General features: G+C 61.8%; 11 protein-coding genes across 12 annotated transcripts; 3 read left to right on the top strand and 8 right to left on the bottom strand.

Annotated features, from left to right (window-relative positions):
• Positions 1 to 1562: 1562 nt before the first annotated feature.
• AMSG_11993 (uncharacterized protein) lies at positions 1563 to 2484 on the bottom strand. The gene is made up of 2 exons (XM_013900990.1): positions 2429 to 2484; positions 1563 to 1981 (listed from the first exon to the last, which is right to left on the bottom strand). The coding sequence occupies exons 1-2, from the start codon at positions 2463 to 2465 to the stop codon at positions 1677 to 1679; spliced, it is 342 nt and encodes a 113-aa protein (XP_013756444.1). The 5' UTR covers positions 2466 to 2484; the 3' UTR covers positions 1563 to 1676.
• A 137-nt stretch (positions 2485 to 2621) lies between these two features.
• AMSG_11992 (uncharacterized protein) lies at positions 2622 to 3506 on the bottom strand (the record flags this gene model as incomplete). The annotated part of the gene is made up of 2 exons (XM_013900989.1): positions 2622 to 3173; positions 3204 to 3506. 2 exons carry the CDS (start codon positions 3504 to 3506, stop codon positions 2622 to 2624), a joined length of 855 nt encoding a protein of 284 aa, XP_013756443.1.
• A 773-nt stretch (positions 3507 to 4279) lies between these two features.
• Positions 4280 to 5632, top strand: AMSG_06586 (uncharacterized protein; the record flags this gene model as incomplete). The annotated part of the gene is made up of 2 exons (XM_013900969.1): positions 4280 to 4402; positions 4505 to 5632. 2 exons carry the CDS (start codon positions 4280 to 4282, stop codon positions 5630 to 5632), a joined length of 1251 nt encoding a protein of 416 aa, XP_013756423.1.
• Positions 5633 to 6614: 982 nt separating this feature from the next.
• On the top strand, positions 6615 to 7905 carry AMSG_11991 (uncharacterized protein). Its single transcript, XM_013900988.1, has 2 exons — positions 6615 to 6852; positions 7209 to 7905. Exons 1-2 carry the CDS (start codon positions 6687 to 6689, stop codon positions 7571 to 7573), a joined length of 531 nt encoding a protein of 176 aa, XP_013756442.1. The 5' UTR covers positions 6615 to 6686; the 3' UTR covers positions 7574 to 7905.
• Positions 7427 to 8679, bottom strand: AMSG_06583 (uncharacterized protein; the record flags this gene model as incomplete). The annotated part of the gene is made up of 2 exons (XM_013900968.1): positions 7427 to 8358; positions 8618 to 8679. Coding segments are annotated over 2 exons (838 nt in total), but the record flags the coding sequence as incomplete, so codon positions are not given.
• A 284-nt stretch (positions 8680 to 8963) lies between these two features.
• On the bottom strand, positions 8964 to 10298 carry AMSG_06582 (uncharacterized protein; the record flags this gene model as incomplete). Its single annotated transcript, XM_013900967.1, has 2 exons — positions 8964 to 9971; positions 10059 to 10298. 2 exons carry the CDS (start codon positions 10296 to 10298, stop codon positions 8964 to 8966), a joined length of 1248 nt encoding a protein of 415 aa, XP_013756421.1.
• Positions 10299 to 11159: 861 nt separating this feature from the next.
• Positions 11160 to 11906, top strand: AMSG_06581 (uncharacterized protein; the record flags this gene model as incomplete). Its single annotated transcript, XM_013900966.1, has 1 exon — positions 11160 to 11906. One exon carries the CDS (start codon positions 11160 to 11162, stop codon positions 11904 to 11906), a length of 747 nt encoding a protein of 248 aa, XP_013756420.1.
• A 139-nt stretch (positions 11907 to 12045) lies between these two features.
• AMSG_06580 (lysophospholipase) lies at positions 12046 to 13414 on the bottom strand (the record flags this gene model as incomplete). The annotated part of the gene is made up of 3 exons (XM_013900965.1): positions 12046 to 12233; positions 12311 to 12332; positions 12368 to 13414. The coding sequence occupies 3 exons, from the start codon at positions 13412 to 13414 to the stop codon at positions 12046 to 12048; spliced, it is 1257 nt and encodes a 418-aa protein (XP_013756419.1).
• A 513-nt stretch (positions 13415 to 13927) lies between these two features.
• Positions 13928 to 14783, bottom strand: AMSG_06579 (60S ribosomal protein L39; the record flags this gene model as incomplete). Its single annotated transcript, XM_013900964.1, has 2 exons — positions 13928 to 14080; positions 14781 to 14783. The coding sequence occupies 2 exons, from the start codon at positions 14781 to 14783 to the stop codon at positions 13928 to 13930; spliced, it is 156 nt and encodes a 51-aa protein (XP_013756418.1).
• Positions 14784 to 15032: 249 nt separating this feature from the next.
• On the bottom strand, positions 15033 to 16142 carry AMSG_06578 (3'-5' exonuclease; the record flags this gene model as incomplete). Its single annotated transcript, XM_013900963.1, has 2 exons — positions 15033 to 15919; positions 16055 to 16142. The coding sequence occupies 2 exons, from the start codon at positions 16140 to 16142 to the stop codon at positions 15033 to 15035; spliced, it is 975 nt and encodes a 324-aa protein (XP_013756417.1).
• A 162-nt stretch (positions 16143 to 16304) lies between these two features.
• Positions 16305 to 19648, bottom strand: AMSG_06577 (the record flags this gene model as incomplete). Of its 2 annotated transcripts, XM_013900962.1 has the most annotated exons (4): positions 16305 to 16852; positions 16882 to 17773; positions 17864 to 19374; positions 19639 to 19648. In XM_013900962.1, the coding sequence occupies 4 exons, from the start codon at positions 19646 to 19648 to the stop codon at positions 16305 to 16307; spliced, it is 2961 nt and encodes a 986-aa protein (XP_013756416.1). The 2 variants fall into 2 exon arrangements, with proteins under 2 accessions (XP_013756416.1, XP_013756415.1); XM_013900961.1 differs by having other exon boundaries at positions 16882 to 19374.
• Between the last annotated feature and the right edge of the window lie 1647 nt (positions 19649 to 21295).

The raw sequence follows: 21295 nt of genomic DNA, 5'->3' as shown, positions 1-21295 counted from the left end.
ACACTAGTCTATAGGCTCAGCCCTTTCCCAGTAGAATAATCTTTTTCTAGACATAGCCCTCTGGGTAGTTGAAGTCGTTCGGGGCAGGGGAATATGTCCGCGTACAAGCCATGTCATGTCGTCTACGAGCAGATATACACATAAACATCAGCCTTATCCCCGCCAGTCCAGTCCCACAGTCAACAGCCAGCACAGCACGGTCCAAGACAGCAAAGCTGACAGAGCCTACAGAGCCGACAAATCCGAGAGCGATCCGAGAGCGAGCCGGGGGCCGGGGGCCGGGGGCCGGGGGCCGGGCCGGGCCGGGGGCCGGGCCGGGCCGAGAACCAGAGGCAAGACAGAGCGAGGAGACAGAGAAGCGAATCATGGCGAGCAGACGATCAGGGGAGGACGGGGACGGGGACGGGGACGGGGACGGGGGACCGAGGGAGGTCAGGAAGGGTGAGGGGAAGGGTGAGGGTGAGCGGCAGGAGAAGACAACGTACAAACTCGACGGTCTCGAGGATGCCGTCCGACACGGGGGCGGTGCAGTCAATAACAAAGCGGACCTTCTTCCCAAGCTGTTTGAGATTGGAGGGAATGAGTGAGTATGAGCATGGAGATGAGGAGGAGGAGGAGAGAAAGGGCATGGGGTAGAGGTGGTGATGGATGTGGTGGGGGATGATGGTGCTGGCGGGGGGGGCTTGGGGGGGGGCAAAGTCATACAAAAGTGGCCATCAAATCACAGAAAAAGCAGAGAGGGTATGACCAGCGGGGGTGGGGGAGGCATGAGCAAGGAGAAGGAGGGAACAAGGGGGAGCAGGACCTGGTACATACCATTATGAGACTGTGTTCCATGCGGTGTAACAAGGGGTGATGGCGCATGCCTGTGAGTATCTCTCCCATCTGCTCTCGGAACATTGCCTGTGCCACAATGCCGGCATCGGCGACTTGCCACTCCAGGCCACCCAGGTGGTCCTCCCCTTCCCCCACCACCACCCAACGAGAGGACAACGACATGGTTAACGGGAGGGTAGAGGAGGACAGGTTACGCATGACCATAATACACACTCTCTCACTCACTCATTCTCTCTGTCTGTCTCTTCCTCTGTCTCTCTGTCTGTCTCTCTCTCCCCCCTCCTCCCCACTCGCTCTTCCCCACCATGGCTCGTACAAGTTGTGAGAGGTGTGGTGGCGCTGGCGAAGCCAAGGATGACATTCATTCATTGTTGACTTTAATCAATGGTTTTTGAGTAAACGAACGCTCCAATAATGAACAAACGCAATGATCGAACCATGGCTGTCGATTACGGCAACGATTACACCAACAACAAACACGTCGATTACGCCAACGATTACACCAACAACAAACACGTCGATTACGCCAACGATTACACCAACAACAAACACGTCGATTACGGCAGCGGCTACGCCAACAACAAACATATCAACTACGGCAACGGCTACGCCAACAACACCAGCCCCACATCAGCCAAGACAGCTGCTCCAACAATCATCCATGGCATGCACAGTAGCTGGAGATGCTAGACGACGCCATGGAAGACGCCACGGCTGGACCAAGTGAAGATCAGCCCGGTCATGGCCGCTGCTCTTCATTCACAAGAGGCTAGACTCGAGTCGGAGCCGACCACATCGAGCAGGACGAGGGCGGATCAGGTCAAAGCAAGGGCAGACAGCTACTTCTTGCCGCCAGGCACCTGGATGCCGGGAGGCATAAACTGCGAGCGGAGCGCGGCGACGCGGGCCTTCATCTCCTCGTCCTCGCCTGCGGCGGTGTTGAGCGCGAGCGCAAACTGCATGGCTGCAGCCTGGTTATCGGCAAAGCCGTACTTGAGCAGCACCGGCTTCTGCATCTCCATCACCATCGGCACCACCATCTGCATCCACTTCATCAGATCGCCGCCGGCCTCGCTCTTGACAGCCTCAAGCTGCGCCACAGACTCCTCCTTCTCAAAGATCGCCGTCACCTCCTCCAGTGCCGCTACACACACACACACACACACACGCATACAAAACCATGCCGGTCAGATCACACACAATTTGATGCGCCGCCCACGTCGCCAGCCATGTTTGATGCGCCGCCCACGTCGTCGCCGTTGATGGCGCGCCGTACCCAAGATCACAGCCCCCGACACACACACACAGACACACACACACACACACACGCCATACACAACCCGTCACAGGCCAGCCAAGACACAGTCAACATCGCACGAAACCAGCGAGCCACCATCCCCAGCCGATGCGCATGGCAAGCAGGGACGAGGGCGAGTGTGGCGGACGGACCGATGGCGTCGACAATGCATCAATTTTCAACAGTGAGTTTTCACGAAGACACTCAGAGTGGCGAGTAGAGTCAGGCGAGCGTCTCTCTACCTCGCATGCTACCACCTACAAAGCTATCATTCAAGGTCGACAATATACATACCACGCGCCTGCTCCTGTGTAAGTTTCGGGATATCCATCGCTGTCTCTGTCGAATTCTCGAGCCAAGTGTCTCAACCCGCAGTCCCAGCCAAGCCGCCACGACTCGCCGGCCAATGCGCAAAGTCCACGCACTCCGCTCCCCGCACGCCGCCACGATCACACACACACACACACACACATACACATACACACGATCAGATCGGGGCTCCTCCCCGACCGGCACCATCGACAAATGAGGCGACAGCACCAAGTCGAGTCTGGCGCATAGTGGCGAGCCCGAGCTCGTACTCACGGGCAATCGCGTCGAGCTCAGCAGCATCGGCAGGGTCAAACGCCGATCGTGATGATGCGAGGTCCGAGCGAAGGCAAGCTTGCGGAGAGCGGGTCATGGCTGAGGCGAGATCGAGAGCCGTCGGTAGAGAAGGCTCGCCAGCCGGCGCAAGACGGTTAACAAACCCGATGGCCTCGGCCTCGACGCCGGAGAGCGGGCGCCCGGTGAGGATGAGATCGGCTGCCCGGGAGCCACCCACAAGCCGTGGGAGGCGGAACGAGCCGCCGTCGATGAGCGGAACGCCCCACCGCCGGCAGAAGACGCCGAAAACAGCGTCCCACGCCGCAACACGGACCGAGGCCCACGCCGCCAGCTCCATCCCGCCGGCCACCGCAGGGCCGTCCACCGCAGCCACCACAGGCTTGGACAGCGTAAGCCGGGTCGGACCCATAGGTCCAAGCGTCGGGTCGTCGACCTCCGCTTCCCCCGCCCCCGCCCTGCCCACCACGCCCGCAAGCTCGGTCACCACGCCGGTCTTGGGATGGACCAGCGGGTTGCTCAGCGAATGGAGATCGGCGCCGGCACAGAAGACGCCGCCGCTCCCAGTCAGGACCGCCACGTCAAAGCTATCGTCGCTGTCAAAGGCCAGAAAGGCAGCATGCAGTGCCCGGGCCGTCGTGCCGTCCACCGCGTTGCGGACCGTCCGCCGATTGAGCGCAATGATCGCCACGCGATCGTTCTCCTTGCTCGCCGTCATCTCCACCACATCGTCGGCTGCTTCACCAGTAACTCGCGAGCTCGCACACATGCTTTGCCCCAACTTCTGCTCTATTTTGCCCACAGCGGCTCTCCAACGCACTCTGGCCGACAGTGCTCCGACTGAGACCCGCGCGAGCATCCTCCGATCGTCAGATTGCCTGCGAGACGAGTGTTGACAGTCCCCCAACTCCGCCAAGGTTTACATGGGAGAGCATGTACACCACAACATGCCCTCCTGCAGCCATCTGGCCCGTTCTGCATCCATACAGACAAAGATCACAAAATGTGCGGCGCAAAACGCCGTAACGTCGACTAATGTTGCCTATGACACCGCGATCAATGAGCCGCAGTGCAACACGGGCTCGCCATGCAGCAACTCAAGTACGGCGATACGAATGACGCAAGCCTTACAACCTGCTCACGGTTCCGTGCAGACCTAGGGGCAAGTGGCACAATGAGTGTAAGCATGAAATCAGCTCGCGATACGTGTGTGGAGCGGCTGCAGAGGCTGTTCTCGTCCATTGTCTCACCTGCCTCCCCTTGACCGGCCCACCCCACCGACGCTAGCCCCACCCATGACCCGCCATAACCTCTGATCCGTTCCCCTTCTCCTCACTCTGCCCATTCTCCACCATATCTCCAACTTCTCCATCCAACTTTATCTCCCATCGCACTTTGTCCTCTCTCCCTAGCCACGGGCGCATTGTGGCGGAGGAGCTGCCCGCCCGTCTTGAGGGATCGACTCAACTCGAGTCGTTGAGGACCCTGTGGGGAGGTATGGTTGAGCTCAGAGAGAGAGTTGAGCAGACCTCACTCGGCAGAATGGAGACGAGTGTGTGGTATGTAGTGGAGAAGCTGAGCCATATCTCCACCGTTCAGGTGCTGGTATGGACCACGCCCGCCGAGGCTGTCCGGTCGTTGCGGATGCGGGTGGAGGACTCGCGCGTCGAGCTACGATTGGCGACGACGGCGGCGGGAAGTACTGGCTGTAGCGACGATGGCGGCGGGGGAAGTAGCGATGAAAGCGGGGTGCAAGGCTGTGGTAAGGCGGTCCGTGGTGCTAGAGCCGACGATGTGGTTGGCGAGGAGGACGGCGTCGGGAACGAGCTGGTGGTGATCGACCTTGACTGCCTCGTCTCGCCGCATCTCGCCTCGGCCAAGCTCAACGAGGACGAGGACACGGTGGTGATCCGGGTGCCGCTGGACGACCCGGCGCCGCCGACACGGACGGCTGAGGATGCGGCAAACGGTGTGGAGACGGAGATGATGCTGCTGACAGCGGCTCCGCGGGTGGAGGAGGCCGGGATCTTGGCGTGCCGCGCGTGTGGCGCCGAGCTGACACCAGAGCTCCCTGACGGCGAGCAGCTGTTCCACAAGGTTGCGCCGCTGCCGTCGCAGTTCTGGCACGAGATGATTGACTATTGGATCTGCCACGACGACGACGGCCTCGCCTTCCCGCATCTGCCCAAGGGCGAGCTTGCCGGCGAGGCTGGCCTGCTCCTCGACGCGCCGCACTATGTGGTTGTCCACGCATCGACGCTGATGCCGGGCGTGGTGACGCAGGTTGCGGCGAATCGGGGCGGGGCTCCGCTGGGCGTGATGTGTACGGCATGCGGCGGGCAGCTGGGCACGCAGTCGAGCGACGGCTCGTACTCGCTGCGGAAGCACGCCATCTGCCTCTTCCGCGACGAGGAGCACATGCATCCTCACGCCGAGTCCTGCTACTACGCCGCCCACTCTGTGGCGCTGGCAGCTGCGGCAGACATGCGCGACGCGTCACTTGCTCACGGCGTCTTCCGCTTTATCGCCGACGACGGCGACGGACGGTTCCTGCTCTTGTGGCTCTTTGCCGCCGATGCGGCGCTGGCCACCAATGTGGAGCTGCCGGTGCCGGACGTGGCGGCTGTCGCCCTCGACGTCGTCCCTGTCCCCATCCTCAAGATCATGTACCTCAGCTCGAGCGCAGAAGCCGCGGATCGGATCCGCGACGAGTGGGAGACCTCGCACGCCACCGAGTTTCTGCCCATGCTCAACCCAGCCGCCGATGTCGCCGCGCTGACTGCGGCGCTAGAGGCCTCATCGCGCGCCTTTCCGCCGTCCTATCGGCGGCACGAGGACTTTGCCCTCGGGTTTCTTCTCAATCTGTTTGACGTGGCGCAGGAGCTGGACCAGTGACGCCGCAGCATTAGCAAGTAGGCTGGGGATGGCTGGCTGTCTTTATCGGCACCGACAATGGCCACAGCCCACACGACAGTGCAGGATGTGGCAGTCGGGGCAAAGCAAGACTAGGCTACGACGCAACTAAGACGCCAGGACGATTAGAGGAGGGCGGCGATAGCAGCGATGGTGGCGACGACAAAGGTGGCAGCAACCGAGAGGATGGCGGTGATGCGTTGTGATTGGCGCACGAGGACAGCTTTTGTGTCAGCTGACAGCGCCATCAGTCATGGCCGTCACACTTGCCGCGCAGATGTTGACGACGACCAGAGTGAAACAGCCCACCACTGCTACCTGGCGACCGCATAAATGGCTGTTTCACAGAGGGTGAGCAGATATGGCGAGGACACGGGGCGTCCGACGCGTAATATTCACGGTGCACAGATCTTGTCACCAACTGGGATGAGCCCGTTCTCGGGCATGTCAGGGAGGAACGACACCTCCAATCCACAAAATAGTACTACAGGCGTAGAGCAATGTACATGTATGTCTTTCTCTCTATTTGCGAGCTTGTGTGTTAAACGGCGTGCGTATCCTTGTAGCAGTGGCGGCGGGACAATGGCTGCTGTTGAAAAAACACCTTGACCGGCATCAGAAACCTCCACCCCCTCTCACACAGTCCATTTCAAGCCCAATCACCCTCTCACACGAGCAACCAACACACGCAACCATCCACTCCAACCTACCGTTTCATCCGGTCCCTCCTCTCCACCCTAAACACAGCAATTGAGTAGTTTGAGTTTTCCCTCCCTCCCTTGAAAAAAAAACCGGGTAGCTCCCCATCCTGTCGAAAAAAAGGAGAGCGACCGAAGCGTGCCTGCCACTGGCCGTGTCTCCCCTCTTTCTCTCTCTGGGCGAGGGCAAGAGAGAGCAGGAGGAGGGGGGGGGGGGGAGCAGGGAGGACGGGATGAGGAATAAAAGCAGCACAAGCACACCACTACATAGACAAGCACATTCCGAAGACGGCTATTGTGTATCTCTCTCATTGTGTGTGTGTGTGTGCGTGTGCGTCATGGAACTACGTGTCTTTGTCTTTCTCGTCTTTCTTGCCTATGGCTCAGGTACCCTCGGTGGCCTTGCCAATGCTCTTGTCCAAGCTGCCTTTGAGTTGGTCGGCCTCAACAAGGTCATGGGCGTGACTCTGAATCCTCTGCATCCGTACAAGGTTGCCTGGTTGTGTATGTTGTCGAGAGGGGGGGAGGAGGGGGTGGGGGGGGGGGAGGAGGAGGGCGACTTATGGGGCAGGTGATGGCCGGGTGTACGTCGTGGGCGTGATGGACGTGGTCGACGTCGTGGACATGGTTCGGCTGATCGGCGTGGTGTGCGCGACGGACATGCTCAACTTGGCCGACATGGTGAATGCGGTTGATCCTGGCGCGGATGATCGGCGTGGTGTGCGCGACGGACATGCTCAACTTGGCCGACATGGTGAATGCGGTTGATACTGGCACGGCTGATCGGCGTGGTGTGCGCGACGGACATGCTCAACTTGGCTGACATGGTGGACGGTTGATCGGCTTGGCGGCGTCAACAGACAACAAGATGGTATGGGGCGGCATGTGGGGCGCCGTCCACCTCATCCCGTTCACCTGGCCGCACTATCTCATCCGGTCAATCTTCTTTGGCCTCATCGTCTCCACCGTTCACTGCGCCATCGTCTTCCCGGCCCAAGACGGCGGTCTCTTCGCCTCAAAGTATGGCGACGCTGCGTTTGTCATCGTGTACATCACCGACGCAGCTTGGGCAATCGTCTCGGGCATTGCCTTCTTTACTCTTCGCAAGTGGTTCTTCAAGGAGCGCGCGCCGTCCACGGCGTTTGCCTACACGGGGGCTTCGTATGGCGCCGCCGGCACCGAGTCGATCAACCGAGTCTCAGCAGTCGATCCGCTGTTGCCGTGAGCCGCCATGTCACGACCACGAAGTTGCTGATGACGACAGCGATGACCTGGTCCGCGAGCGCGTCGATGATGTCGCGCTCCACCCGCCATCCGACGGCGAGGGCGGAAAGAGCATAGACTCGACGCGCTCCGGCAGGATGCCACGTCCTACAAGCGGAGCGAGGATGTCCGAGGCCGAGAGCGGACGCGTGAGTGCGACAACGGTCGGCAGCTCGTCCGACTCGGGCTCGTCCAAGTACCAGCCGGGTGCGCGCGCAGCTTGCTGCTGTGTGCGGCTGTAGCCGACGGTAACGAGGACAATAATACCGATGATAAACCCTGCGGCGACGGCAACCACAATGAGCGGCCCGGTGTGCTGCGCAGGTGCCGCAGGCGGCACCGCGACATGGCCCGGGACGGTCCCGGCCACGATCGCGATGTCGGCGCAGTTGGACCACCCGTCGAGCCGCCAGTGCAAGACGTACCGGCCGAGCGGCGCCGACGGCGGAAGGCTCACACGTACAGATGCAACGTCAGCTCCGAGCGACGCGTTGAACGTCTTTGTCACGACTTCCGGCTCGAACGAGGCAATAACATGGGTAAACAGGCCCATGTCCGCCTCGTCGGCCTCCGCCACCAGCGAGATCCACACCGTCGGGGCGTAGCTACCTGGGCCGGGCCCCGAGCTGTCTGCAAACTCGGCCGTAAACCTGATCTCCAGAACACTATCTGCGCGGACAAACTCTAGGTTGGGATCGCCAATCTTCCACGGATCGCAGCCACCGCCAAAGTGGTACGTACCCGATCCTGTGCATGTGCGCAAGGAGGGGGGGGGAAGAGGCAGAGTGAGTGTGTGCAGAACAGAACCTCCACGGCAGCCGATCCCCTCCCCCCTCCCCCCGACCCGCCACAGCCGATCCCCTTCCGGCACGTCACGCCACAACCACATCATCCGATGTCGATGCCCAATTCCCGCAGGCAGTGTTCCACGATACCGACAGCGGCCATGGGCCGGGCACTGTCTGCAGACCAGCCTCACATCCCCTCCCTCCCGCACACCACGTACGCGACGGCGGCCACAGCAACCGTTCATGTCCACCCACCATGCCCACCGCCATGCCCACCATCACCACCACTGCCACTGCTACTCTGTCTCCCATACTCCATCCCTTCATCCCTGGACCCATCTCTCCTCCTCCTCGCGACAAGTGCCCAAACTGGCGTAAGTCAACCAAGCCACCAACCTGCGCCAACCGGCTGATCATCGCCCCCCTCCCCGCATCGCAACCTTGGTCCCTCTCTGGTCACACGGGGGAGGTGCTCTCAAGGTCCTGCAAAGGTGCGTTCAATCGCTCCATGTGTGGAGTCGCATCGTTGCCGTGTGGTCGGTCGGCTGGCTGGTCATCCATCCTTCACGGCGCAGCCTTGCCTTTGGACGTCACGATCTTGGACGGCAATGTCTTGGGCGTGAAGAGGTAGTCGTCATCGGTAGGGCACTTGAGAGTTGTCTCAGGGGTGAGCGTCGGCTTGGCGCCGACGGGTGAAATCATCGAGTTCCACATGCCCATGCCGATCATCGGCTGCCCGCGGTGGCCAGACGGGTGGAAGCAATCGGCGCGGGAGAGCCACTCCTTGCCAGCCTCGCCGTGCGGAACGCGGAGACCCGCGAGGTATGACTGGAAGACTGCCGCCCAGTCCGAGCCGGTCTGGTTGTTGTACTCGGCCACAATGTCCTCCATGATGCCGTTGAACGTCGCGATGTTGTGTCGCGACTGCTCCAGCACCCCATCGTCGGACGAGATGAAGCACGGGCAGAGCTTGTCGAGTACGAGGTGGCAGAAGGGACCCATGAACTCGCGAAGCTGCGTCCCGTCAAAAATCGGCACAATCGAGACAATGACTCGCGGAATGGTGGCGAGAACATCGAATGCCGCCCGGAGGCCGGCCTCGTACACCTGCGGCGAGTTGGGGCCGGGCTTCTTGCAGTACTGACACAGGTTGTTGCCGCCAATAAACACAGTCACTGTCTTCCACTCGGTTGCATACCCGGTCTCGTTGAGCTGCGTCTTGAACGCCTCGATCAGCGCGTACGTCTGGTTCGGCATGTCTTGCACCGTCGAGCCGGCAATCGCCTGATTGCAGTGCATGTTGGCGCCGACGTCGCCGACGCCAACAGACCCGCCCACCACATCCGGCCGACCCGTGGCTCGCATCATGTTGTATGCCGACATGGTGCCCTCGTCTGCACCCATCGACCACGACAGGCCTGGGAACCAGTTCATGTTGAGCCACGTCGTCGACAGCGCGTTGGACGCCACCGTAAACGAGTCACCAATCGCACCCATGGCTGCAATGTCCACCGGCTTGACCAGCCCCACATGATCCGGCGGTGACCGCTGCGTCAGCCGCTGGCAGCTCATCTCCACCCCACCACCAAGCCTCATCGCAGCTTCCCGACCGGAGCGAGCCGACCGATCACCGTCACCACGGCGATGGCTCCTCTCCACAGCCACAGCCTCGATCAGTTCATCATCATAATCAGGATCCAGATGCTTGCGATTGAAGAAGGCTTTGGCCACATACATCACCTCTGTCGGCTCCAAGTATCGGTACTCGTTGGCAATCATGGTCACAAACTCGTGCGGCGGTTCGGGCAGCGCCTCCCATGCCACCGCCACCTCCTCCGCCTGGCCCTCGGCCAATGCACGCCTCTCGCCCACCACAGCCACATCCGTACCCAGTACCATAGCCATAACACATGCCATGACTATGGCTACTTTCACAGCATGTGACCATGTCATGCTTCTAAAGAGTCGGGTCTACGTTCTCCCCACCGAGTCTCGTGGGGGATCACGTGGCACGTCTCCGTCATGGCGGCCATTTCCACATGTGCGCCTCGTTTTTTGTGTGGTTTCTTGACGTCTTGCCTCTCGCACGTTATGGTCTTCCACGCTAGCATGCCTGAGAACGGACTGTTCCATGTTGGCGGCATGTATATGTATATGGATTACCTTGCTTAAGATACACATGATTGCTCGCCAGACACGTGATGTCCACGTCCGTAGCCTGCCGCTCAGTCATTGCAGTCAGTCATTGCAATCATCGCCAGCCGGCTGCAGGTGCCCACGTCGCGTTCACAACAACGGCAAACCACAACAAATTGGGTCGACGTGTGTGCTCGCCACATTCCCTCACCATCTGGTCGTCGTCGTCAATATCTGCGCGGCAAGTGTCACGGCCATGACTGATGGCGCCATCAATTGACACAAAGTTGTCCTCGTGCGCCAATCACAACGCATGCGCAGCAGACCACGTGGGCTGTGAGCACGGGGCAACAGCCCGCAGCCAATGGCGCGGCAGACCCCGTTCTGTCCACTGTCCTCCTGCATGCTTTCTTGTTACACTCAGGCCTCTCCCACGCAATGCTGGTACCTGCCTCTCTCTCGCCTTACACGTCCAGGTCGCCATGTGGCCGAGGAGGCAGAGGTGCGGGAGTTCGGTTGACGCGGCGGAATTGAAAAAATGTACGAAGCAACCAAGCCAGGTCGCCGCCCTTCCACATCATCGGCAACTCTTCGCACCCCACCACACTCAACACTATTACCAAGATGAACTTTGTTGTCTTTGCTACTGTGCTTGTTGCGCTCGTTGCCGCTGTCGCTGCCCATCACGGCACGGCTGTGTGCTACTACTCGGCCGCTGGCCCCTCCTCGATTATTGTCGAGCTGTCCGACACCAACACCACCGCCCAGACCACCGCCCTCACCAACGGCGCGTGCGCCTTTGTCGAGGACGGCCCCATCGGCTCGAACGTCCAGATCAACGTGACTGCTGCCGGTGCCTCTGTCGCCACTGCCACCGCATCGCTTGCCCTCACCGACCGCGTCTTTGTCTTTGGCAAGACTGGCCCGGCTGACACCACCGTCGACGTCGACGTCCTTTCCGGCGCGCCCGACTCTAGCGGCTTCAAGATGTACACGGTCAACTACGGTGTCACCGCTGGTGTGGTTGCGTCGTCTGCCGGCTCGCGCGATGGCACCGTCGCCTACGGTAGCGCTATTGCTGCCACCCTTTCCGGCACCGCGGCGAAGATCTCCTTCACCTGGGAGGCCGTCAACGGCACCTCCAGCATCCCCGCCTTTGAGATCACCGGCGCCCAGCTGAACGCTCTCAAGGGCAAGGCCTACTATGCCGCCATTACTGCCGACTCGACTGGCAAGCTCTCTGTTGTCATGACCGACAACCACGGCGAGGCCGCGACCAAGCCGTCGACTTCGGCCGCCTTCACCGCCATCCCCTCGGTTGCTGCCACCTTTGTCGTCGCCACCATCGCTGCTATCGCCGCCCTCCTCTAATCGTCCTGGCCTCTTAGTTGCGTCGTAGCCTAGTCTTGCTTTGCCCCGACCGCCACATCCTGCACTGTCGTACGGGCTGTGGCGATCGTCGGTGCCGATAAAGACAGCCATCCCCAGCCTGCTTGCTATTGCTGCGGCGTCACTGGTCCAGCTCCTGTGCCACGTCAAACAGATTGAGAAGAAACTTGAGGGTAAAGTCCTCGTGCCACCGATAGGACGGCGGAAATGCGCGCGATGTCGCCTGGAGCGCCGCAGTCAGCGCTGCGACATCGGCGGCTGGGTCAATCCCAAACCGCGCTGCTGCTGCATTAGCCACGCAGCCGACGCCTCCAGCTCATGGCTGATCTTGTGCTAGGCCTGCGGCCCTCGATCCAATTACTTGGCTGCCGCTGTCTTTAAAATACGCATGCCACGGCCCGCCAGTATCTCGTCGCGGACAGTGCCGAGTGATGGCACTACACCGTGGTCGCGGGCGTTTTGGCAGTGTAGATGTAGTCGGCGTCGGTGGGGCACTTGAGCGTGGTCTCAGGCGTGAGAGTCTCCTTTGCGCCAAGAGGCGAGATCATGTTGTTCCACATGCCGATGCCGATCATCTTGTGGCCGGGGACAGCCGACGGGTGGAAGCAGTCTGCGCGGTCGAACCAGGCCTTGCCGGCCTTACCCTCCGGTACGCGGAGGCCGGCAAAAAACGGCTGGAAGACGGCGGCCCAGTCCGATCCGGTCTTGGCGTTGTAATCGTTGACCACAACCTGCATGGCCGAGTTGTAGGCAGCGACACCTTGCAGAGTAATCGCCCGCTCGGTGGCGTTGGACGAGATGAAGCACGGGCAGAGCTTGTCGAGCGCGATGTGACAGAACGGACCCATCAGCGGGCACATCTGTGTGCCGTCCACAATGGGTACAACCGAGACAATGACCCGTGGAATGGTGGCGAGGACGTCAAAGGCGGCGCGCAGATTGAGCTCGTAGACCTCGGGCGTGTTGGGGCCGGGCTTGCGGCAGTAATCGCATAGGTTGTTGCCGCCGATGTAGACAGAGACTGTCTTCCACTCGGTCGCGTATCCAGTCTCATTGAGCTCGGCCTTGAAGGCGTCGATGAGGGCGTAGGTCTGGTTGATGAGGGCCTGGACGTGCGAGCCGGCCACGGCCTGGTTGCAGTGCATGTTGGCGCCGACGTCGCCGACACCGACCGAGCCGCCCACCACATCCGGCCTTCCGATCGCCTTCATGATGTTGTATGCCGAAATAACGCCCTCGTCGGCACCCATCGACCATGCCACGCCGGGAAACCAGTTGAGATCGAACCACGAGGTCGAGAGCGCGTTGGAGGCCGTGGTGAACGAGTCGCCGATGGCGCCCATAGCAGCAATGTCCACCGGCTTGACCACGCCAACATGATCCGGCGGTGAGCGCTGAGTCAACCGTGGACAGTTGACACTCTCGAACTCCATCTTTGGCATATCAGCCTCCTCCGCGTACTCGACATCGAGGACTTTGCGATTAATCATAATTTCCGCAAAAGAGTGGACACGCTCACGGCTCCACAGAGGTTGGTCATGGGCAACAGCAGCGAGCAGATCATCTGGCGGCGGTACGAGTTGGGCTTGACCCATGCTTGTGGTTGCACTCACCACTCCGAGTGCTGCAATGATCATGAATACAGCCATGGTCGTCCCCGCCGCAGAGCTAAGGTGCAAGAGCATGGCGCAGCTGCGTGCGAGTCACGTGTGTGTCTTCTGTTGCCACTGCTGCTGCAGTGGCTCATTTGCGGTGACAGAGTCCGCACATCGGAGACATCGGGACTGGCAGAGCGCATCCAGCTGGCAGGGCCGCTAATGATGTCGGCTTCAGACTCATGCCATGATCGCTATCGGGGGTCGATGCGGGCGACTGGTCATCAGCACGGCGGTGGTGGGAGCATGACAAGGGACAACCGCGACGGAGAGTAGGGGGAGGGGAGGCTAGAGAGGCAAGGGATATGGCAGCACGCTCTGTTTATCTAGGACACTCCATGAGCTGACTTAGATGTTGAGCTTGGTGCGGCGCCAGTGGCGGCGCTTGGCGTTGTACCGGATCTTGTTGCCGGTCCGGAGGCGGATCCACTGCGGGAGCGGGCGGTTCTGCCGGGCCTTCTTGGCGAGGATCTTCTTGGTCTTAAGACGCTTGTGGGCAGCCTACACCAGGTAACAACCATACAAACATAAACACAGACACAAGTCAGAGGGAGAAGGGGGGAGAGAGGGCGGACGGGAGGGTCGATGACACGAGAGCGACCGAGTTGTTGTTCGAGGAGGGGAGGGGGACAAGCGAGGCGCGGATTCAAGAGGAGAGAGAGAGTGAGTGGACGGAGGAGGGAGTATTGGTATGAAGGGGGAGGGGAGGGGGGGGGGGAGGGAGTGTGTGTATGACTTGGCGGAGGTGGGTGTGGGTGTGGGTGTGGGTGTGGGGGGACAAAGTCATACAAAACCAAAGAGTAAAAATACGTGGGCGGGGAGGGGGTGTGGTTGGTAGAGGGAGGCAAGTTCAAGGGGATGGAGGAAGGAGCGAGAGCAAGGGAGGGACTAAGAGCAAGGGTATAGGTATGGCGTAGACAGAGTGTGTCCGTAGGGTGGTGGAAGTAGTCCTCGTATGGCTAAGGGTGGGATTGGTACCCTGGCAATGCTCTCCCATCAGACCACCACCGCCCGACCTCGCTCATCACACCCACCGCAACCCAAGCCACAGCTGGAACAGCTTGACGAAGGGTACAGAGGGGGGATACTGGTGGGGGACAGTGTGTGTGTGTGTGTGTGTACGTGGTAGGCGGCCGGGGAGGGAGGGGGGAAGGGAGGGGGGAAGGGCTTCGTGCCCTGGTCCCTCGTCGTGGTATCGTACCATTGTGTTGGTCAGAGAGCTGTTGCTTCACGACTCGTTTGACGATTATGCAAAGTGCGCAAATAATTGAAGACGGCAACAAACGGAGGAACGATTGATTGAGCGATGAGCGAACGACGGAACAAGGGCACTAAGATTTTGAAGCAAGCGTACCATTGTTTGTACGAGAGAGTATATGATTGTGCCCGAGCGGTGATGAGGCTATCCTCACATGAACGGGTGCAGGAGGGCGCGAGGCGAGGCGAGGCGAGGTTAGGGAAAGGACGATTCGGGGAGATCAAAGTGGCTGGCTTCGTAGAGGGAGCTGCGATAGAGGCAGGAGCGGTCAAAGAAACGGCCCAGATGGAGCGAGCAGAACGAGTCGGCGGCGGCGTAGGAGATCTGCTTGGCCTTGAGCGGCCATGCCGCCCAGTTGGACATCTGCGCGCCCTTGCCAATGCGAAGGCCAAAGATGAGGGCAACGAGGCCGCGGAGCGAAACCGAGGTAAAACCGACGTCACTGGCCATGGTCGAGATGTCGACAAAGCCGGCTGGAGTAAACTGGGCCTGCTGGCGGAGCTTGTGCAGATCCGAGGCGACACCGACGGCGTACTTGGTGAGGCGCGGTTCCTCAAAGAGCGGGATGAGCGGCCCGAGCGTCCGCAACCGGCCAACAGGGAACAGATACGTGAGAGCGTAGTCGTCGCGGGTGATCTGGACGAGTGCCACTGGGTTCGGCTTGGCGCCCTTGCGAAAGTTGGGCCGCCACTCGGTATCAAAGCCAACAGCGGTAAGCGAACCGCTCGCAACAGCCTTGGCCATGCTTGCACACGCTGCACGCATCTGGGCCACGGTCTCGATGACCACGATGGAGCCTCGTGCCTCGCGCATGCTGAACAGCGGCAGCTGGTTGATCTCGGCCTTGGTGATCCGCTTCTCGCCAGAGTGGACCCAACGCGAGTGCTCAGCGATATCATCCGCGCACGCCTTCACCTCGCACATTGAGCACACCAAGTGCTCCACACCACGGCCATCTCTGTCAGCCGCAGCAAGCCGATCACTGCCGACCATCCGATTGCCCTCGTTGCCATCGCCATGGCTACCATCTGTCGAGTTCTCGACATCCGACTTGCCCTTCTCGGACTTTGATACGCTTGGTCCTGCGACAGAGCTCGAGCCAGCTTTGCTCTGACTCTGACCCCGACCCCGACCGCGTCCGCGTCCGCGACCCCGACCCCGACCCCGACCCCGACCCCGACCCCGACCCCCACCGCGACCCCGACCGCGACCCCGACCCGGGCCACCGGCATGGGGCAGCTTGTTGGCGCCAGATGGAGCCTCGAGTTGTGACTTGTCTGAGCGTTTGCGCTTGCGGCGCGCCATGGTTGGCTCGTGACGTCCTTGCCCTTGCCAATGAATGCCCTTCGGCTGTGACGACCCGCGAGCAGAGTTTGACGCGACTGACACGAACCAGTTGGTGCTCGGCGCTAGGGGGGCGGGGCGGCTGACGCCGCAGTCGGATTTCATCTGTGTGTATTCTCTCGACTACCAGTCGTCAAGCTCGGCGAGAAGGGAATCGCCAGCAGCGATGGGATCGATGGCAGACGTGCTGCCCTCTGCGGCAGTGAGGAGAGCGGCGAGATCATGGGCGTCGTCGTTGTCGTCGGCGTCGTCTTCGAGGCCGGCAAGGAGGGCAGCCATGTCGTCATCGTCACCGTCGTCGTCGTTGTCGCTACCAGCGGCAGCGAGGAGAGCAGCAAGATCGTCACCACCATCGTCATCGTCATCATTGTCGTCGCCACCAGCGGCAGCGAGGAGAGCTGCAAGATCGTCACCACCATCGTCATCATCGTCATCGTCGTTCTCCAGACCGTCGAGGAGCGCCGCAATATTGTCGTCCCCAGTCGTTTCCGCGGCTTTCAGCTCTGGCGGCGGAGGGCCGGGCGGCGGCGGCGGCTTGGGTTTCGCCTCGCGCTTATCATCACCAGCGGCAGCCAGCAGAGCAGCAAGGTCGTCGCCGCCGTCATTGTCACTGCCATCATCACCCGCGCCGGGGCCCGCACCGGCGGTGGAGGGCCAGGCGGCGGTGGCGGCTTGGGTTTCGCTTCAGGCTCGTCATCACCAGCGGAAGCAGCCAGCAGAGCCGCGAGATCGGCGCCGCCGTCGTCACCGCCATCATCGTCGTCATCGTCGTCGTCCTCGAGACCGGCCAGTAGCGCGGCCACGTCGGCGTCTGCGGATGCTTCTGCGGGAGAAGCAGGCTCAGGCGGCGGCGGGCCTGGTGGTGGCGGAGGCTTGGTCTTCGGTGCGGGGGCGGGTTTCGCTTCAGGCTCGTCATCACCAGCGGAAGCAGCCAGCAGAGCCGCGAGATCGGCGCCGCCGTCGTCACCGCCATCATCGTCGTCATCGTCGTCGTCCTCGAGACCGGCCAGTAGCGCGGCCACGTCGGCGTCTGCGGATGTCTCTGTGGGAGAAGCAGACTTGGGTTCAGGCTCGGGCCCAGGCTCGGATGCGGGCTCGGGATCTGCCTTTGCAGCCGCAGTTGCGGGTGCTGGAGCAGCGTCAGTTGCAGGCGATGACCCGCAGTGGTCGTCCTTGGTGTGGAAACATGTGACGCACTGCGATTTCTTGAAGCCAAACGGTGAGGACGTGAACTCGCTGCAGTCACATCCGTCCGCCGAGCAGCGGCCCGGATCAGAAGAAGGCGGCGGCGCTTGTGGGCGCTTGCGGGCCACACTTGCACCAAACAGCGATTGTGGTGCATCGGACTCGGCCTCTGTCTCAGCTTCGGCCTCCGCCTTTGCTTCAGCCTTTGCTTCAGCCTCGGCCTCTGTCTCAGTTTCGGCCTCCGCCTTTGCTTCAGCCTTTGCCTTTGCCTCGGCCTTCGCCTTTGCTTCAGCCTCAGCCTCGGCCTTCGCCTTTGCTTCAGCCTCAGCCTCAGCCTTCGCCTTTGCTTCAGCCTCAGCCTTCGCCTTTGCTTCAGCCTCGGCCATCGCCTTCGCTTCAGCCTTCGCCTTCGCTTCAGCCTTCGCCTTCGCTTCAGCCTTCGCCTTCGCCTCGGCCATCGCCTTTGCTTCAGCCTCGGCCTTCGCTTCAGCCTTCGCCTTCGCTTCAGCCTCGGCCATCGCCTTTGCATCTGCCTTTGCCTTTGCTTCAGCCTCAGACTTTGCTTCAGCCTCGACCCTCGCCTTCGCTTCAGCCTCAGCCTCCGCCTTCGCCTTCGCTTCAGCCTCAGCCTTCGCCTTCGCTTCAGCCTCGACCTTTGCCTTAGCATCTGCCTTTGCCTTTGCTTCAGCCTCAGACTTTGCTTCAGCCTTCGCCTTTGCTTCAGCCTCAGCCTCGGCCTTCGCCTTTGCTTCAGCCTCAGCCTTTGCTTCAGCCTCAGCCTCAGCCTTCGCCTTTGCTTCAGCCTCAGCCTTTGCTTCAGCCTCGGCCATCGCCTTCGCTTCAGCCTTCGCCTTTGCTTCAGCCTCAGCCTTCGCCTTCGCCTTCGCTTCAGCCTCAGCCTTCGCTTCAGCCTCGACCTTTGCCTTAGCATCTGCCTTTGCCTTTGCTTCAGCCTCAGACTTTGCTTCAGCCTCGACTCTCGCCTTCGCTTCAGCCTCAGCCTCAGCCTTCGCCTCGGCCTCAGCATCCACCTCCACCTTAGCCTCCATCTTGGCATTCTCCACCACAGCCCTCTCCTCCACCCTCACCACAACCTGCCCTACAGGCGGTGGCGGCGGTGGCGGCGGGATCTCGGCGCCGGCCATCCACTCGCCGACCTCGGCCTCGCTCACGCTCATCCCGGGCTCAGCGAGGAGCCGCACCACAACCTCGCGGTATCGCGCGAGCTTCGACTCGGCGCCGGCAATCTGTGCGGCCTGCCGCAGATGGGCGTCGCTGGCGGCACGCGCTTCGGCGAGCGCCTCGTGGGCGCGGGCGACGTCAAGCTCGAGCCGCGCCACGCTCTCGTTGGCGGCCTCCAGCTGGGCGGTGACGGCCGCTAGCTCAGCCTCGTACGAGCTCCGCATCTCAGCCATACCTGCTACGAGCTTGTCCGACTCATTCTCAGCGTCCTTGAGCCGCAGCCGCTCGCGCCATTGCGCGATCTGCCTTTCGTGCGCCTCGCGCATCCGCTGCATCTCGCGAGCGGCCAGGGTGGCATCGGACGACGCTCCCGACGCCAGGTGTCGAAGCTGAGCGTCAAACTCAGCCTTGGCACTCTCCAGCTGCTCCGAGACAGCCGCGACCTCGTGGCGGTAGGCGTCGCGGGCCGCCAGCGCCGACTCCAGCCTGCCCTCGGCCTCTTTTCGCGCCATCCGCTCGCGCTTGGTCTCGCGCTCGGCCTTGGCCAGCGCCTTCTTTCGCGCCGCACCTGCCTCCCGCGCCTCATCGCGCTGCGCCCGCATCTTGGCCATCTTGGCCTTGGATGCTTGTGAGACTGCACCGTTGCGCTCGGCATCGGCGCGGATCTTCTCCTGCTTCGCCTTGTACCGCGCGTGCAGTCGCTGGTACGCTGCGAGCGAGACCTCACGCATCGCTGCCACCTGCTTCGCCTGCTTCGCCTTCAGCCGTGCCACCTTGGCCCGGAACGCCTCGGTCACTTCGGCTACAAACAGCGGGCCGGCGAGCTCTCCGCCGCCTCGCCGACCATCATCACCTCGCGACTTCCGGCTCCTTCCCTTGCTCTTGCTCTTGCTCTTGCTCTTGCTCTTGCCATTGACCTCAGCCCCGCCCCACCTCACCTCGTAATCTCCCGTGTCGTATGGACTCGCTGCCACTCTCCTGCCGCCATCGCCATCGCCCGTCCTTGGCGCCCGACGACGACGACTCGGTCTCGAGGCCCGGCTCCGACTCGGGCTCGGCCCTTTCCTTGCCGGCTCTTGCTGGCGACTACGGCTCGCCATGGCGGGCCCTCTAGCAACCTTCCACAACACCAGCCGTCGTCCTCGTCGTCCTCGTCGTCCTCGTTCTCGTCCAGCTACCCCCGCCCCCTCCACGCCTCCCCTGAGCCCGTCGTTGATCGACGAGTATGCGGCACAGATGCCACCATTCTGCGTCTGCGCAACATTTCGCCCGCCAGTCCACCCCACCCCAAAAGCCTGTTCCTTGCCAGCCAACTTTTCTGCGCACACGCAAATCGTACATTCCCCCGTCCCCTCTCTCGTGACCACCGTTTTCGCGCCACCGCCACTCCACCTCACCCACGCCTCCCACCCCCCCCACCCCCCACCCTCCTCCTTCCACCGGACCATGGACGACGCGTCCACACTACAGCAGACCATTTCTGTGGTCGCCCGACTGCGCGAGGAGAATGCCGAGTATCGACGGAACTTTGCTGACCTGCAAGCTGCCCATGAGGCTCTCGCCGAGGCCAACGACAAGCTGACCGCTGCGCTGGGCGAGGCCAAGGCCGCCGGCCTTGAGACAGAGCTGGCCTCGCAGGCCGCCTTCTCGCGCCTCCGTGCCGAGCTCGAGGCCAAGGGCACAGAGTTTGAGGCTCTTGCTGCCCAGGTCCTCTCGCCGCATGAGCTTGATCTTCTCCGCATCCGCCTCGCCGACGAGCTCGAGACGCCCTACAGGCTCCGCATCCGCTCGCTCGAGGCCGAGCTGGAGGCGGCTCAGGCGGCATACGCCAAGCTCCGCAGAGACTACGACCTTGTTGTCACGCGTGCCCAGCTCGAGGCCACTGCCGCCCTTGCCGAGATCGACCGCGTCCAGGAGGCCTCTGCCGCCCAGGTCCGCAAGGAGCGCGCCGCCGCTGCTGCTGCCGCCGCCAAGGCATCGGTGGCGGCAGACTCGGAGCCACGCTCCGCCATGGCCGACAAGGCCGACGCCCGCCGCAAGATTCGCAAGGCAAAGGCCGCTCTCGAGCACTACAAGAACGAGGCCGCCCTCCTTATGTCGCGCGCAAATACCGCCGCCCTCCACGCCCAGTCACTCTCCTACACCACCGCACTCGCCGATCCCGAGAACACATCATGCGCCATCAACCGCGCCCCGCCCTCGCCCTCACCGGAGCGTTCCGCCCCATCACCCACCGCTGCTGCCGCGACCGCTTCTCCCGCTACAGCCTTGGATCTCGAAGCCCGCCTTGCCTCGTACTCGGCCTTCCAATCGGCCGTCCTCACCGGCTCTGATCCGGCCTACGAGCCCGACTTTGAGCCCGACTCGCCCTCAGCCTCTTCATCAGCCACCTCCTCAAGCCCGTAGTATTCAACCTCAAGCCTCAACCACATCCAACTGGCAATGAATCATCTGTAGTACCATTCTCGGCCCGAAAGCCGCTTCTCCACGATGAAGCCCTCCAGCCAATGTTGCTCTCAATACGGCCAACACTTCTGCAGCCGCACCACTCCACCACCAGCCACCACCCCTCGCTCACATACCTCTCCCTACCACCACTCCACCCCCCACCATGGAAGAGCCCATCGACTTCAGACGTCGGTGCACCCGACTCATGGTACGCCCCAATATTCCTCCCCCTCCTCCCCCTCCTCCTCCCCCCTCCCTCCCTCATCCACTCCCTACAACCAACCAGCCAACCCAACGCA

Source organism: Thecamonas trahens, assembly GCF_000142905.1.
Source record: "Thecamonas trahens ATCC 50062 unplaced genomic scaffold supercont1.33, whole genome shotgun sequence".
Lineage (NCBI taxonomy): Eukaryota > Apusomonadida > Apusomonadidae > Thecamonas > Thecamonas trahens.
The sequence above is the reverse complement of the archived record's forward strand: the minus strand, read 5'-3'. Positions and strand labels throughout refer to the sequence as shown.

Bases quoted from the DNA above. Each gene is read 5' to 3' on its own strand.
- AMSG_11991 (XM_013900988.1), top strand. From the start codon at position 6,687: ATGGAACTACGTGTCTTTGTCTTTCTCGTCTTTCTTGCCTATGGCTCA. The intron at 6,853-7,208 runs GTATGTTGTCGA...CGGCGTCAACAG, and splicing joins GTACAAGGTTGCCTGGTTGT to ACAACAAGATGGTATGGGGC.
- AMSG_11993 (XM_013900990.1), bottom strand. From the start codon at position 2,465: ATGGATATCCCGAAACTTACACAGGAGCAGGCGCGTG. The intron at 1,982-2,428 runs GTATGTATATTG...GTGTGTGTGTAG, and splicing joins TACACAGGAGCAGGCGCGTG to CGGCACTGGAGGAGGTGACG.